General features: G+C 42.1%; 1 protein-coding gene across 1 annotated transcript; it reads right to left on the minus strand.

Moving 5' to 3' along the window:
- Positions 1-1779: 1779 nt before the first annotated feature.
- On the minus strand, positions 1780-14341 carry LOC104911507 (raftlin). The gene is made up of 4 exons (XM_010712821.3): positions 14165-14341; positions 8712-8815; positions 7307-7388; positions 1780-4125 (listed from the first exon to the last, which is right to left on the minus strand). The coding sequence occupies exons 2-4, from the start codon at positions 8765-8767 to the stop codon at positions 3682-3684; spliced, it is 582 nt and encodes a 193-aa protein (XP_010711123.1). The 5' UTR covers positions 8768-8815; positions 14165-14341; the 3' UTR covers positions 1780-3681.
- Positions 14342-14543: the final 202 nt, after the last annotated feature.

Consider the following 14543-nt stretch of genomic DNA (forward strand, 5'->3'; position numbering starts at 1 on the left):
CCTTTAGCTCCAGAAGCACATCCCTGCTGCCAGTGTGGGACTCGGCTCCAGACCCACAGGCACACTGTAGTGGTGGCCAGCACTCCTCGTACCTTTGTGGAATGTTTTTCAGCAAGAAATTAGTACCTGGCTCTTTTTATGCTTTTCAGTTACAGGATAATGAAAATCCTGCATGAAAATGTGACAGTGCTTTATTTCTGCCCTATAATTGGCTCCCTGAGGCAAATGTACAGAGTCACGGAAACTACAAAGAGAAAGCACAGTACCAACTGCTCACTGCAGAAACTGAGGCTGATACAGGAGCCAAATTAGGAAAAAAAGAATGCATGACAGTGTTATTTTCTACACAGCTTCATTTCCACGCGTATGTTAAAGCGACTCTGAGCTATTATTTCAGTGGTTTTATTTTGCAGTGCACAGCACAAATTAAAGAAGCTCTGCAAGATGAAGTGCCAGGCACATCTTTTGTCCATTTAGCCTGTCTTACAAGTTACATAATCTACGAGGATGCCCGAATGTTTTGGACTTTCATCCCACCTTGGTTCAACCTCCCTGTCACCACCTCCTGCTGATGGTTTCAATATGAAATCTCTTTTCCATCATTTAGCTAGTCCTCTTCTTCATCCACATTCAACCTTTGTATTCCCTCGCTGGCTGAGCTGGTTCCTTCCTTCAAACTCATACCGTCTAATGATTGCCTCCTTCAGATGACCACTTGCTCTCAGCAGCAGCCTGCATAACTCCTGTCAGTAACACACGTGCTCTTCCTTCAGAGGCAGCTCTTGTGCCTGGCAGACACCATGAGTTTGGCTGATCTGAGAAGGGCAGCGCTTACATTAAATACAGTGGAGTGCTGTCTGCCTGTGCTGCAGTGCTTCACTCACCAGCACACACCTGGAACACCACTTAACACAGCTCCTCGCTGAGGTATGCAGCAATGCATGCTGCTGTCCCCTTCCAAGAGAGGCATAGCAAGAGCAGTTTGCATTCCCACTGGGAGATTCTGCCAGGTTGAGCTTAACACAGCAGTTCTCCACAGAGAGGAAAGAGCCTGGCTTCATTCTCTTCCTTCACCTGGGGGTGACAAACTGTTGCAGAGCTGTGGCTGCTCTGAGTGACGTCCCTTCAGTTTCTCCCCACTGCTGGGACACTGCCCCTCACAGCTCAGGGTGTTATGGCTTCGCCTGGCCATCCTTCTCCTCTATTCAAGCTTCAAAGTAATCAGACGACTGATTACTTTCATTTCTTTGACCACTGTGGTCTTGCTTTTTCAAGCCTAAAATGGCTGATAAGATGAGGTAGAAAACACATGCAGCAGATGCAGAGCCTTCCTACTCTGGCCACAGGCTGCCTCTGCCAGCACTCCTCACATCTGTGTCGTGTCTGCACAGTGATGGAAGCTCGCACTTCTCAAGACAGGGGCGTGGGGATGGCAAGCACACAGCTCCAGACTGCTGAACTGACGGAGAACAAGTCAGAGTCCCAGGCTGGAAATAATTACATGACCATTTGAACCGTTTGCCCTTTTAAAACTGAAAAACATGTATTTCTTGTCAAGTCTTCCAAATCTTAAGCCGCTCCAGCAGCTACAGGAGTGAATTTCTGTACCAGGCTTTCACTTACAGCAGTGAGCTTCCTCACGCTCTACCAGACTGCTGACAGACAACCAAGCAGCCCGCTCTGCAGCACTCAGCAACACGTGTAAGGCAGCTTCACTTCTTTACCATGTAGAGACCCTGTGTTCCTCCTTTTGGGGACAAATAATTAGCAGCTGTGCAATTACCACAAATAGGAAACCTCCTCATGAACTTTATTTCTCTTGTTTTGTAAGCAGTTGGGATGCAAACAAAGTCAAATTGCAATCCGATAAACATTTTCTATTCAAAAGTATTTGGCAAGTTCAATCTATTGCAACATTTTTACTAGTAAAATGTTCATTAAATACCGTATGTTTTTAAACAAGATTAATATAAAGCTAGTCCTTAAGACAGAAACCATCAGTAGAAATATCTTATGCTAATAAAAGTTGCAAACAGCTACTTAGAACTGTCCAGAGCAGAGACCTTGTCTGTATGTGGAACAACTGAAATAACACATTTTTGAGGTTACTGGAACTTTAGCCTAATATGGAGAAACAGAGTGAAATAATTAAAAAATACCACCAGTTACTTACAGTCCTGTGGTTAACCCACCAAATTCAAAATGAATACTCTTCAGTCAGCGAAAAAAAATCCTCCCGTGCCTTGTGTGCAAGAAATGGAACGATTTCAACTTGAGTGCCATTGTCCCGATAAATGAATTCTCCAAATGGTATGAGTTTCCTTTCTCTGCAGTGATCTGCAAGCTGTGTGATTTTCAGGCACAGAAGATGCTTTTAACCACTCCAGGTGTCCATCTGATGCAGGACACAGTTCTTTCACCGTACAGCATTTTGGTTTAAAGACAGGAAAATTATTGGGCACAAACTAGTTGAGGGACAAAGCTAACAAATGGCTTACTGAGCTCACCTTTCTATCAGATTGCTTGACCACTTCCAAACAGGGATCAAGGTGGTAAAGAAGAGAGAAACAACTACTTCCTACCTTTTAGAAACACGGAAGCTCTTGGAGAATATATTACACATGTACATTCACTTGTAAATATTTTAACGTAGCTCCCCCCAAACAAAAAATGTTGGTAGCGTAACAGAATTCTGTGAGCTATCAGTCCCAAAATACCACTACTTCTTTTAAAAAGCTCCCTATTAAGGTATTTGTACTCTGTAATATCATTCAGTGACATGCGAAGGCCACTACCCTGCTATTTGCATTAGTTTTTTCCCCACATAATATTTTACAACAATGATTAAGTGGTGCAAAATGACATGAGAAGGTCAGATGGTGACATCAAATTCCAATTTTAGTGAAGAAAGCAACTGAAAGAAGCACATCTTACCTGCCTTAATTTGTCCTGTTTCCCTATCTTCTGAAACCCCAGTGAACCATCGATTGGCAAAGAGAACATAAGCTTAATAGAATAGAAAATGTCATTTTATATTGAGATCATCTGCCTTACAGAAATTTATCATGAGTTTTGTTTAGTCAGTATGCCTAAAGCAGGTTTATGATTTGCTTATTGCTTGAAGATCTGCAAGAGTTAATAAAATTCAGGAGAAAATGTTACTGGTAACTCTGCTGTTGGAGACAAATATAGATATGGTCGTCTTACCTAAGCTTTCAGATTTTGGCCTGTTTAAGCTCAAAAACCGTTTTCATGACACTACAAGCTTCATGACAAACTAGCATATGGCACGAGAACTTCTCCAGCAAAGATACGTGGACAAGAAAACATGACAGTAAATTCTGACCAAGTGGAATGTTTGCCCCGCACTAGATATAAAACTATTGAGCCATGTCAGTCACAGAAAAGCCCAAGCCTGTTTTCTGTCCCTATTTTTAATTTCAATTGTACCTCTAGAAGATGGCCTTTCCTACTCTGCAAAGTGAACGGAATTTTGCCATTAGAAAGCCCAGGCCCTGTACTTACCTATAACATCAAGATACTGGCATGCTAAGGAGCAAAGTAAGTGCAATACCAAAGAAATACTGAACTGAGCAATGGAGTTAGTGAAGATGATGAGCGAGATCTGTTCTTTTCTCTTCGCTAATACCAACGACTCACAGAACCCCTGAGCTGTTGGCCTTACTCACAAGAAGGCTCCACGTCCGCTGCTGCACCGTCAACCCCCTGGCAGCCATCAGGCCCGGGTGTGCAGTCCTGCCCCGCTGCCTCCTCCTCCTCGCAGCAGTCGGGTGTGCTCTGGTTGGGACAGGCCTGCGCCTTGCTGCCACCGGTGTCACCGGCCTCAGCACTGGCAGGACACGTGCCCTCTGACTCCACGTCATGGAGGGTGCCTCTGCTGTCAGCCCCAGCCGTTTCATCCCCCAAGTCTATGACGCCATCCAGCTGCTGCTCAGGGCCAGGCCCTGATGTGGCCGACAGCTGTGCTGCTAAGTTTCTCGTGTTCTCCGTGACTTCAAATTCCTGCTTCTCTGCCGTCTGCTTCTCCCCAGAACCTAATTTAGTCTTCCTCGATTTCTTCATTGGTTTGTTGTGCATGTCTTCTTTGGAGAACCTCCAGTGAAACTACAAATAAAAGACCCAGACATTAAAGCCCACCTGTAACGGTCTCAAGCCAACACCTGCTTTCCTGAGAAGAAATATTTTTTACTTAGTTTTTATTCAAAGCTAATTTTGGTCAAAAAGCATGAGATGAAGAAACTGCATGACTAAATCAGATGGCTTCAAGATCACTGGAGCCTGCACAGGTGTGTCTATGAGACACAGACAGGAGAGTTACGCACTCTGCTTCTGCTGTGTAACGTGCCTGCTGGGTTCCCTTCAAGACGACATTTCCCCACTGAGGCGCACAGCAGCCTGGCAGACAGCATGCACTGTGTGGAAAGCACAACCAGAGAGCTGCGCAAGTGCTGACAGAGGAAGCAATCATGTAGCATTACCAATTTTTTTTCCACAAGGCTAGTAGCAGAACTAGCACCATACCCCAAACCCTAAATCGTAGAACAGTACATGGCTTTGTGATGAGAGCACATGAAGCTGCCTCAGTACAGCTCTCGCCACAAGACTTGCCACAGCTACCATTTCAAAAGAACTGCTTTAATCACTATTTAAAAAAAAAAAAGAGAGAGAGAACTGGCAGTATCTTGAAATACTGACTGGACAGGTCTAACATACACAGAGTCTGACAACTATACCATTAATATAAGTCTTCATTCATCAAAAATAAGCTGAGAGTCCCAAGGAACGTCAGACCTGGTCCCACACCAGTGCTGAGTCAACCCACAGCAGCTCCCTGAGTGCACAGATGTACCAAGAAGGATCCAGGATGGTGCAGACTGGGGGATGGGCTAGGAGGTAGTGCTCACTACTTCCCATATGCCATAAATACAAAAGCCATTTTTACCACTGTGACCATGGCTGTGTCAAAGTTAGTTAACACAGAGTCACATTCTTAAATTTTTGATTTAGCTATTTATTCCTTAAGTAAAAAGTGATTCAAAACTTATTAAGTTTATTTGATTATGAAAATGGACCAATACTCTTCTCTTACCAAGAACATAAGGCTAAAAAAAATTAAATTACAAAAAAGAAAAACGGGTTTTCACAAGATCCTTGTTTTTTTTTTTTGCAGGGGAGGCTTTCCTTCCCTTTTCTAAACTGTATTGGTATTTAAGTGAAAGACAACATCTCAGTTCTAGAGCTCAACTGTTCACAATTCACAGGCACCCGATTTTCTCTTTGATTTGCAGCAAGGCTGCACACTCACAGCTCCTTTCTAACCCGGCACTCTCTTTGACAGAAATAAGATCAGGGCCCTGAACATAATATAGTTTATCCTGAATCTACAGGAGACTCTGCATACCTGCACAGGTGCATACGTATGTATGTCTATTCAGGTATATATAATATATTTCACAAAAAAGTATACAGTCAGTTTATACTGAAATGAGCACCACTTTTGTATGAAGTGAATGAACATGATCGTCACTGAGTCAATCTTGCACTATCTTACTAAAGAGAAGTTTTACCACTCCTTGCCTGCTTCCTTTTCTGTTCAAGTTAAACTCAGCAGCACCCAGTTGGTGAGCACAGATGGGGTGGATCAGCTTCTAGCACTGCAGTGTCCTTCTACCTAATCAGCAGATATCCCTCCAAGTAGTGGCCACCTACAAACACTTCAGACATGCCATATCCTAAGTTAAAAACCCCCAGAGAGCCTGTGATATTAGATGGCAGAACGTTCAGCAGCTTCACCAAATGCTAGGTTTGGCATCTTCAAAGTTGCTCATAACAGCTGTTCAGAGAGGCTGAGCAAATCTTACAGATGTCTATATGATTATAACCAATGCATCCCATTTTCTTGGCCTTCAGTCTGAAAACGCGTTAGTAATTTTTGCCCGAGTATGTCTGTATATTTAACACTGCCAACAAGTAAATCCTTTGTTTTGTCAACCAGACATTGTTAAATAAGTTTTTATATCCCCAAATGAAAAAAATGTAAACAAATCACTGAGTCATCTGGATGGTATGCATTTGTTATTACAGTACAAGAAATCAGTATCATACTGCTTCTCTGTTTGAAGACATACAATTGCTTACAGTCACCCACCAAAAGAATAACTGAATATGGGCACCTCACCCCAACATCCCTTTAATCACGTGAAAACAAAGAGAAGACATAAGAAAGATGGGCTTTGTAGCACCATCACAGAATAACTGGGCTCTGGCTTCACTAATAAGAAAAGATAAATCCTAAACAACAGACATGCTCCCAGCAGCTTTCTCCTGCTTTGGTCAGCTCAAACTCCTTCCTGTTCTCTGCTGTATTTAAAAGGTGACTCTCACAAAGCAAGCTCCAATCCAGTGAGGGCTTTCTAGATGAAAACTATCTGCAGTTCCCTAAACACCAGCTAAAATTCTCTCAGTGCTCAGCTCTCCTTAGCATTTCTCATATCCTACTGTAGCTCAGCTATGAGCACAGCAGTCCTGCTGATGACATTTGGCCAGCCAGCACTCAGCAATCACAAAGAGTAAAATAGAATAAAAATGAGGCTGTATGAGCAACTTTCTCATCACATGGTCTTAGGGAGTTTTGCTGTACTTTACCCAGCTTGCTGATTATTCCCTTGCACACAGAAAGGGCAAGGCAAATTCCTACACAAGAGGAAGGTCAGCACTTGCCCAGTGCCAGTATTTCCCCTTCAGCAGTACAGTGTGACACAGCTGGGTGGGGGTTTCCACTGTTATGCTTTTAAAAAGGGAAATGGGAATATGTATGTTTATCCACATACGTATGTTATTAGCTGTCAGCTGTGTTCTCACATAATTTAGCTGGATTCAGGGGGCTTTACGCTTAAATTCTAGCAGAATTTGTTAACATTCTAGCACTAGATAGAAACAAGGTAAGAGACAACAACGAGTACCAGTTCCACTCTGCAGACAGTGAATGTGGGCAGAGATTTTTAGGTCACATGTACAGGTTTAGGCAGAGCTGTAAAGAGAATTCTACACCTCTTCTGCTGCCATGAGTCCAGCAGAGAACAAAATACAAGAGCTTTGACATTGCCTGAGCATGTCCTTTCATCTGAACAATTCAATTCCTTGCATCTTGTTTCAGTTTACCAGGCCACTTTATGACAGAGACATTCAATAAGCCACTTTTACTTCTTTGGGAAATCAATTGCAATATTAAAATTCTGCCAACAAAAAAAAAAACCAAAGAAACCAGGAACATGGGTTTATTTACCTTAGATTCTTTTTTCTTTGCTTTCTGGGGCAAAGAAGGTCTCTGAAGAAATACAATTTGCTTTGTAGATAAATTCCCTTCCCTGAAAAGAAACAAATGCACACTCCTGAGAATGAATTAAATTCACATGCAGCATCACTCAAAGCAAAAATCCATCTCAGTCATTTATTTCTGCAGGTCAAAGAAGAACAAAATGAAGAATGACCTAAACATTGCTTGTCCCCAGTGTCTCTAAGCAGCCTGGCATTTTGGGAGAAAAATGATCAACTGATTACCCTGATAGAGACTGTTACTGTGACATGCTTTAGCTGGATGTTTTAGAATTAGAGTGTAAAAAGAAATTGTTTTGAAGAAAAAGCAAGAAACCTATGGTGCATGTGCATAGCCCTGATGGGCTGTGTGTGTGTGCCCCCCACAGGTATGCAGTGAGGCAGGAAGCACGAGCAAATGCCAGTAGCAGTTGAATTGGGTGTCCTTCTGCACTGCCATCCTGGCCTGTGTTACTGGAGTTATAAAAGGAATACAGAAAACCAGAAGAGAAAACAGCATCTATATACACACCTTTAAAGGACAAGGCTTACATATCATAATTATGATTTTCCATTTGTTCCTATATTTAAATGTATATGAAAGACTTTAATACACTGGCACAGATGGCCTTTACTTTTTAGGCTTTTATGTGTAGGAACAGTCTTCATCTAGCTCTCTAAAGGAGCTGGGCATGTTTTTCCTTTCTTCAGCTAAAAAAAAAATCATGACCAATTACACTGGTTTATATATAAATATATTCCTTATTAGCATAAACCCAGAATGCTCCATCTTCATGATAAGCAAGTGGGTGACTGTTTTTTCACCACCATTAGAAAGAGTATTTTTAAGTGACAAGCGTTTATGTCTAAAATCTCTGAACACTAATAATAGCAAAGACCCACACAATGACTACATATGCAAACAAGGCTACCAGAGTAATGACACAATAATTGGATATGGTTCTGCTCAGCTAGACTGTGTGTACCATCAGCATCAGACAGATAGTAATTAAGAGTGAAATTAATTTGCTTCAAATAGGCAACATCTCACTCCAAATATTATCATGGGTTTTGCTTTTGCTCCAAGTGGAGCTACTAAGTGAGAGAACCAGAGCAGGCATTTATTTATTTATTTTTAACACAGAGATGATAATCAGAAAATACATGCAGAAACCACAGAGCCATTTTGCATTCTTTTGCCCACCAGACACATGCTTCCTGCCTAACATGGCTTGTGGTATTCAGAAAACCCAGAGAACAGCTGCAGGAGGGTTTGCAAAGGCACTGAATGTGGGCAAGAAAATCTATGCTAACTGTGCAGAGAATTGCTTGTGGTGCACAGACAGTGGCTGAAAAGCGGTGCTCACCCTCCCTACCTGTTTGTCTTCACAATCGGAGTAGGAAGGACGCACGTCAGCTGCCAGCCGTACATGGCAAGGGAATTCAGCAGTGGAACATAATCTGTCTGCACTTCCACTCCCTAGGAGAGAAAAATCAGCAGTTAGCACCAGCTCTTGCAGCGTGACATTCATTTTGACTTATAGCTTTTCTGGAAGGAGGAGAGGGTTTTTGTCCAGCTGGCCAAGGAAAACATGAGCACCAGTTCATCCTAACCTGTTAAATGAGTTTGCTTAGAATGATAAACACCTGTGATTTTGTAGTTGTTCATTTTTAATACTGCCTAAACCACCCATGCTTCAAATAATTCCAGATCTGAACAGAACAAACTCATTGCATTTTATCAAGTATCCTCTTCCAAAGAAAAACACTGACAACAATGCTTTGCCCGGATTCTGCACTTATTTAGGCTGCACCCAATCAACTGGGCAACTCTACAGTGATGGATCAAGAGCAAAATGGCCAACAACAGAAAAAAAAACTAAGTACAAGTCTGTTCCTTGTATTACAGAATCACAGAATTACCCATGAATACACACTGCCTCCTTGTTTATTTTGAATCAGAAGATCTGTGGGCAAGACCAAAAACATTGCCTTTCAGATATACACAAGACAGCCTTGCTAATGCTCTTTCCAATAGATGGCAAAGCCTGTAATTCACACATAAAGAACTACTGTGATTTCAACAAAGACTGCTCCAGTGTCTAATTGCCAAGACTTCCACTAACTTAAGAATAGATGGTAGAGCATATTTACTTGTTTTTGATCTTAATAAATACATAACACAGAAACGATAACTACTTAGCCTCTACAAATATAGCTGTACTCCATTGGAATAACAATCGGATCTGCCAGAAAGCTCAAACACTTAGACTGGTTTAATGTGCACGCAAGTAGTTTTAATTGCCAATTCTCAGCACAATAATTTTCTCTATTTTCCTCAGGCCTACTCCAAAAAATCCATTTATTCTGCAATAATAGACATCTGGTCAGAACTAATCCAAATCTTTCTGTAGTACTTCAAATTATTTTAGTGATTTCCAACTTCAACTATTCCTTTCCTCTAATGAATGTAATATAGGTCACTTGATATCTTCATAACTGAATGACTGCCTGACTCTACCTATTAAAATCTCATCTTGACTGCAAATAGCCCAAGAAGCTCTATCACTCCTGCTTAAAAAGGAGAGCATTTGAAAATTCTACACTAGAAAGCGGCTGTGAGAGAACACTCAGCTCATGCTGCTCTGATTTCTGTACAGAGACTTTCAGGGCCTTTTTACACATACAGCTGCTTTGCAGCACCAGCATGTATCTGGAATATACAGAATTGCTAATTACTGATTTTCCCTGAAGCAATCAGGACTGATCCCCCAGCTGGGACCGTGGGTAGTTTGGTGCCTCCCTACACTCCCATTCTCCTCCTTGCCCTTCCCACTCTCTGCCCCACTGTAAGATGGGCATCTCCTACCGCTTCCAAGTTTTCGAAATAGTGTTTGCAAGAGTAATGCAGAAAGGATGACAGGTCCAGATGCCTTTAGCATCCTTTAGTCTCAAGGAAAGAGATCAATCACACACTGTCCTTTATCAGGCAGATCAACAATGCTTCCCAAAAATGATGAAAACACAAGCACCAGAATGAGGTCAGCGCATCACCACTGCCAGCCCTCCTCCAGACACCCGGAGGGACACAAGATCGGACCAAAACATTCCCTCTCTCAAGGCATTTGTAGATGACAAACCAGAGGGAGATCACTCATCTGGAAAGTATTAGACCGGTGGGTCAGGAAACACCGGTGCAGCAGACCTTGTTTGAGTCCCAAGCAACCTCTCATGCTACAAACAGGATTCCTATTTTGAATTCATTGCCTAAGGTCAGAGAACACTGAGGAGACCTTTCTCCTTGCATAAGGACACACACACAGACATGTCAAAAATCAACAGGATTACAACAATGAGGAGGGACATTGCTACCATGCAGAGCTCAGCTCGCCTGGCTGCTGCAGAACCTGGAGTGTGAGGCTGCACTGTCCCCACTGTCACAGTCCTGTCCCCACAGGGCAAAAGGAGGCTAGGACCCATCTGACCTGTCAGAGTTAAACATCACCTGCAGAGATGATGCTGTGCTTCCTAATTCCCAAGCAGCAGAAGCAGAAAGAGAGGATAAATCACACTCAAAAGTGTAAAGTTACTGGAAATTAAATTTAAGATTAAGGTCAGTTAAACTTCAAGATAAGAAAAAGAAAGTCTGGAAAATATAAAAGATCTGTTCAAAGAGTACTGTATCATTGTTAGAAGGTATCTATTCATTTTTGCACAGGCTGGTGCTGACAGCAGAACCTGCATGTCATAGATCACAGAATCATCAAACTATTAGGGTTGGAAAAGACCACCAAGACCATTGAGTCCAACCACCAACTCACCCCCTCCATGCCCACTGACCATTTCCCTCAGTGCCACCTCCCCATGGTTCTTGAACACCTCCAGGGACAGCGACTCCACCACCTCTCTGGGCAGCCTGTGCCAATGCACCACCACTCTTTCTGAGAAGAAATTCATCCTAATATCCAACCTGAACCTTCCCTGGTACAACTTAAGGCCATTACCTCTCATCCTATCAAAGGTTATCCATGAGAAGAGGCTGACCCCCACCTTGCTACAATCTCCTTTCAGGTAACTGTCAAGAGCAATAAGGTCTTCCCCGAGCCTCCTCTTCTCCAGACTAAACAATCCCAGAAGTCAGACTGGGCTTCTTCAGCTCCTTCTTCAGATCAGGAAGGCAACATACCTTAAGGCACACCTCTCCCAGCCCCATCTGCTCTGAGCATGACCTTGGTACCATTGGGTACCACACCGCTCCTCAGGGGAATAGCCCACTGCCAACAACTGGTTGTTGGAAGGCAATGGACAAGAGAAAGGACACTCTCCTGAACCAACAGGCAGAATTCACATGGGCTGCTAGCTCCTCATTTGCTAATACAGATAATAGCAGCCTTAAGACTACATAAATGAATTATCCTCCCCCTCCTGAATCATCATCTGCAGTCCTACCCCAGGACTGGAAACTGGCCGCAAGCAGAAGACACAGTCATACAGATCTTTAGGAGAGAGCACAAAGAAATCAGTGTCACCTAAAATGCTTTCCTAGGCAAAAATGCATCCAAACAAACAATACACTGGGGGCTGGGTGCAGAGAAAAAGCAGAATTTCATATTTATTTTATATTTTATAAGCAATTATGTTATTTTAAGATCTACTATTATTTGCAACAATGGAAATATAATTTCAATTTCTTAAGAGAAAATTTTAATGCTCTTTCTAGCTAACAGATCTGAATTTGAAAACCAATAGGAAGAGAAGGCACATGCCAGAGCTCTGCTGAACAAGAATGTTCACATAATGTGTCTCAAACTGGGAGATATTTCATTCAGTGAGAGGGTGGAAAATTTTAATTAACTTGTTTCCCACCCTCCCATGGATGGTAAGTCATCTCTGATCACACCTGGAATGTCAAGAAGCCAGAGCACAGTGACTGAGGTTTTTCCCTTGACTTACATCACATAAAAAGAATTCATTTTTTCTGTAGTTGTATTGTTTGTTTTCAGTCTTTTCTTCCTTTCACTGCAGCTTCTTCTCATTTGAAAGGAATAAAAAGTATGATTAAAAAATGATAAAGATAATATCTAGGGCAAGCCACGCAAACAACTGCATTAACTGTTTTTCTTTTCTTTTCTCCTTTTACTGTGGCAATTTTAACCACAGCAAGAGAATAAACACGGCAGCTACTAAGCTCTTATGAGACAGAAAGAAGTTCATCAGAAATCATTCTTTCCTGGGTTAAGTGAATGTGATTTACTTACAGGGCAGCAATGGATTGTCACTGTTTAATATTTTTTTCCAATGTGGATTAAAGAGTGGAAGACTGAAAATCCCATTAAATAAATCTTAATAAAACCTTTACAAGCAAATCCTAACAGACCGCATGCTAAGGCCTATGGACAGATGGCAAAGAGGATGGAAAGTAAAAAACACGGCAGCTTTTAAGTAGGCTCAAGCTATTGTTTGTGGGGGAAAACAGGCAATGTGCTCCTACCCAGCTCCCTACACAAACACTGGAGAGAGCCCACAGAAAAGGCAGCATGCACCCTGGGCAGCAGACTACCAGCCTCCACCACTGCCTAAGTTGCAGCTTTTCCTTTTTCACTGGAGGGAGAAAGAGGACATGGTAAAGGCAACACTGGCACCTTGTGAAAAAGAGAGAAAATAAAATGAGAGAAATCAAATATATGGCTGTCTGAGAATGACCTGGTACAAGAATGCTGCAAATGTTTGATGGCTGCAGTAATACAGAAGAAAAAGAGACCAAGCCCAAGCTCTAAAGTTTGGAATGATTTGTCCATTCCTGTTTTAAACTTATTCCATAAAACACTTTCTCTTAATAATGTAACACTATTGATCCATTAAAACTATCTATTGTAAGCAAAAGAGAAGTTTCACACAAGTGCTGCAGCAAAAAAACTGCACCATGCTCCTCCAGCATTGAGCTTGTCCTAAATCTCAGCCTGTAATATACTACAGAGCCTTGTCAGCAGACATGCATGAGAAGCTTTACAGCAGAGCAGTGCGGGCAAACAAAAAAACAGAACAAGACAGCCTTTCCTCATTATATCAGATAAATGTAACTTACATTTCTTAATAAAATTTCTTATTATATGTGAATTAATGGACTGTGAAGTATTTTTGAGAAGATACAAATCCGCAGCACTAAACTGGGAGGCATCCTTTGAAGACAGTTTTTCCTGAGATTCAAATGTATCCATTCTCAATTTCCATACACATATATGCTGCTGAGTAGCATTCACATCTGTCTCCACATATAGTGTAAAGCAAAATAAACAACAACTAAAAAGCTTCCTCTGTCTGTTAAATCCACTCCTCTCAGTGAGGCATATCCTACTTTCTTGTATAAGCATAAACTGTTAAAATGTTTGAGTACTTCTAGTACTGCCTGCACCTGTAAGACAGAAGCACAGTTGAATAGCAACAGAATTTTGCATTTACAGAAGCAGAGGACAGGCAGCAAAAGCTCCTCAAGGTGAATATGTTACATTAGAATGGAGAGGGTTCTCCTCATAGAAGCGTGGAAATGTCTTAAGAAATCTGCTGAACTTAATACAGCATAGGGAACATGCACATGACAGCACAATTCCACACTGGCCATGGAGCAGAAGAAATAAATATGATCTAGCAATCCATCAGTACATTTTCTTAAATAACTCTGGCATTTTCAGTCTCATAATTCCTGCAACATTTCCATGCTGTATCTTCAGGTGAGTGCCAATTTAACCATCTATCTACAAACTGTTCTTGCAACAACAGTAACAGCTAAACACTGTCTGAGAACTAGTGCAACCCGAATCAAAAGCCTTACCACACACAGCTGAAGCTTCTGCACACAGCTTCCCCAGTGCAATGTCTTCAGTTCTAAGTTACTCTCAGCCTGTTCCAAATAAGCTCTGTGCACCACTTTGCCATTCTGAAATGAAAAATCTACTTCCAAACAAGAAGCACATCTGAAAAACAGATGCTCTACGGCAACAGGCTCAAGTCAACAAGAAAGGAGACCCCAAAAACACCTTTCACTAACATGCAGGGTAGCACACGCAATTGATGGCGTCCCAGCAGCTGTCTCCTGTGATACTCAAAATGCCGGGGCATCATCCTGTGGCCACCCAGCAGCTGCTCAGGGTCAAAGAGGTACATAAGCCAGGTCCTTACTGCCTGGCCAAAGGTGACCTGCTGTGAAAAAG

Source organism: Meleagris gallopavo, chromosome 6, assembly GCF_000146605.3.
Source record: "Meleagris gallopavo isolate NT-WF06-2002-E0010 breed Aviagen turkey brand Nicholas breeding stock chromosome 6, Turkey_5.1, whole genome shotgun sequence".
Taxonomy (NCBI): Eukaryota; Metazoa; Chordata; class Aves; order Galliformes; family Phasianidae; genus Meleagris; species Meleagris gallopavo.

Coding starts and splice junctions, on each gene's coding strand:
- LOC104911507 (XM_010712821.3), bottom strand. CDS start 8,767: ATGTACGGCTGGCAGCTGACGTGCGTCCTTCCTACTCCGATTGTGAAG. Junction 7,389..8,711: donor CCGATTGTGAAGACAAACAG/GTAGGGAGGGTG, acceptor GTTTCTTTTCAG/GGAAGGGAATTTATCTACAA. Junction 4,126..7,306: donor CAAAGAAAAAAGAATCTAAG/GTAAATAAACCC, acceptor TTTTATTTGTAG/TTTCACTGGAGGTTCTCCAA.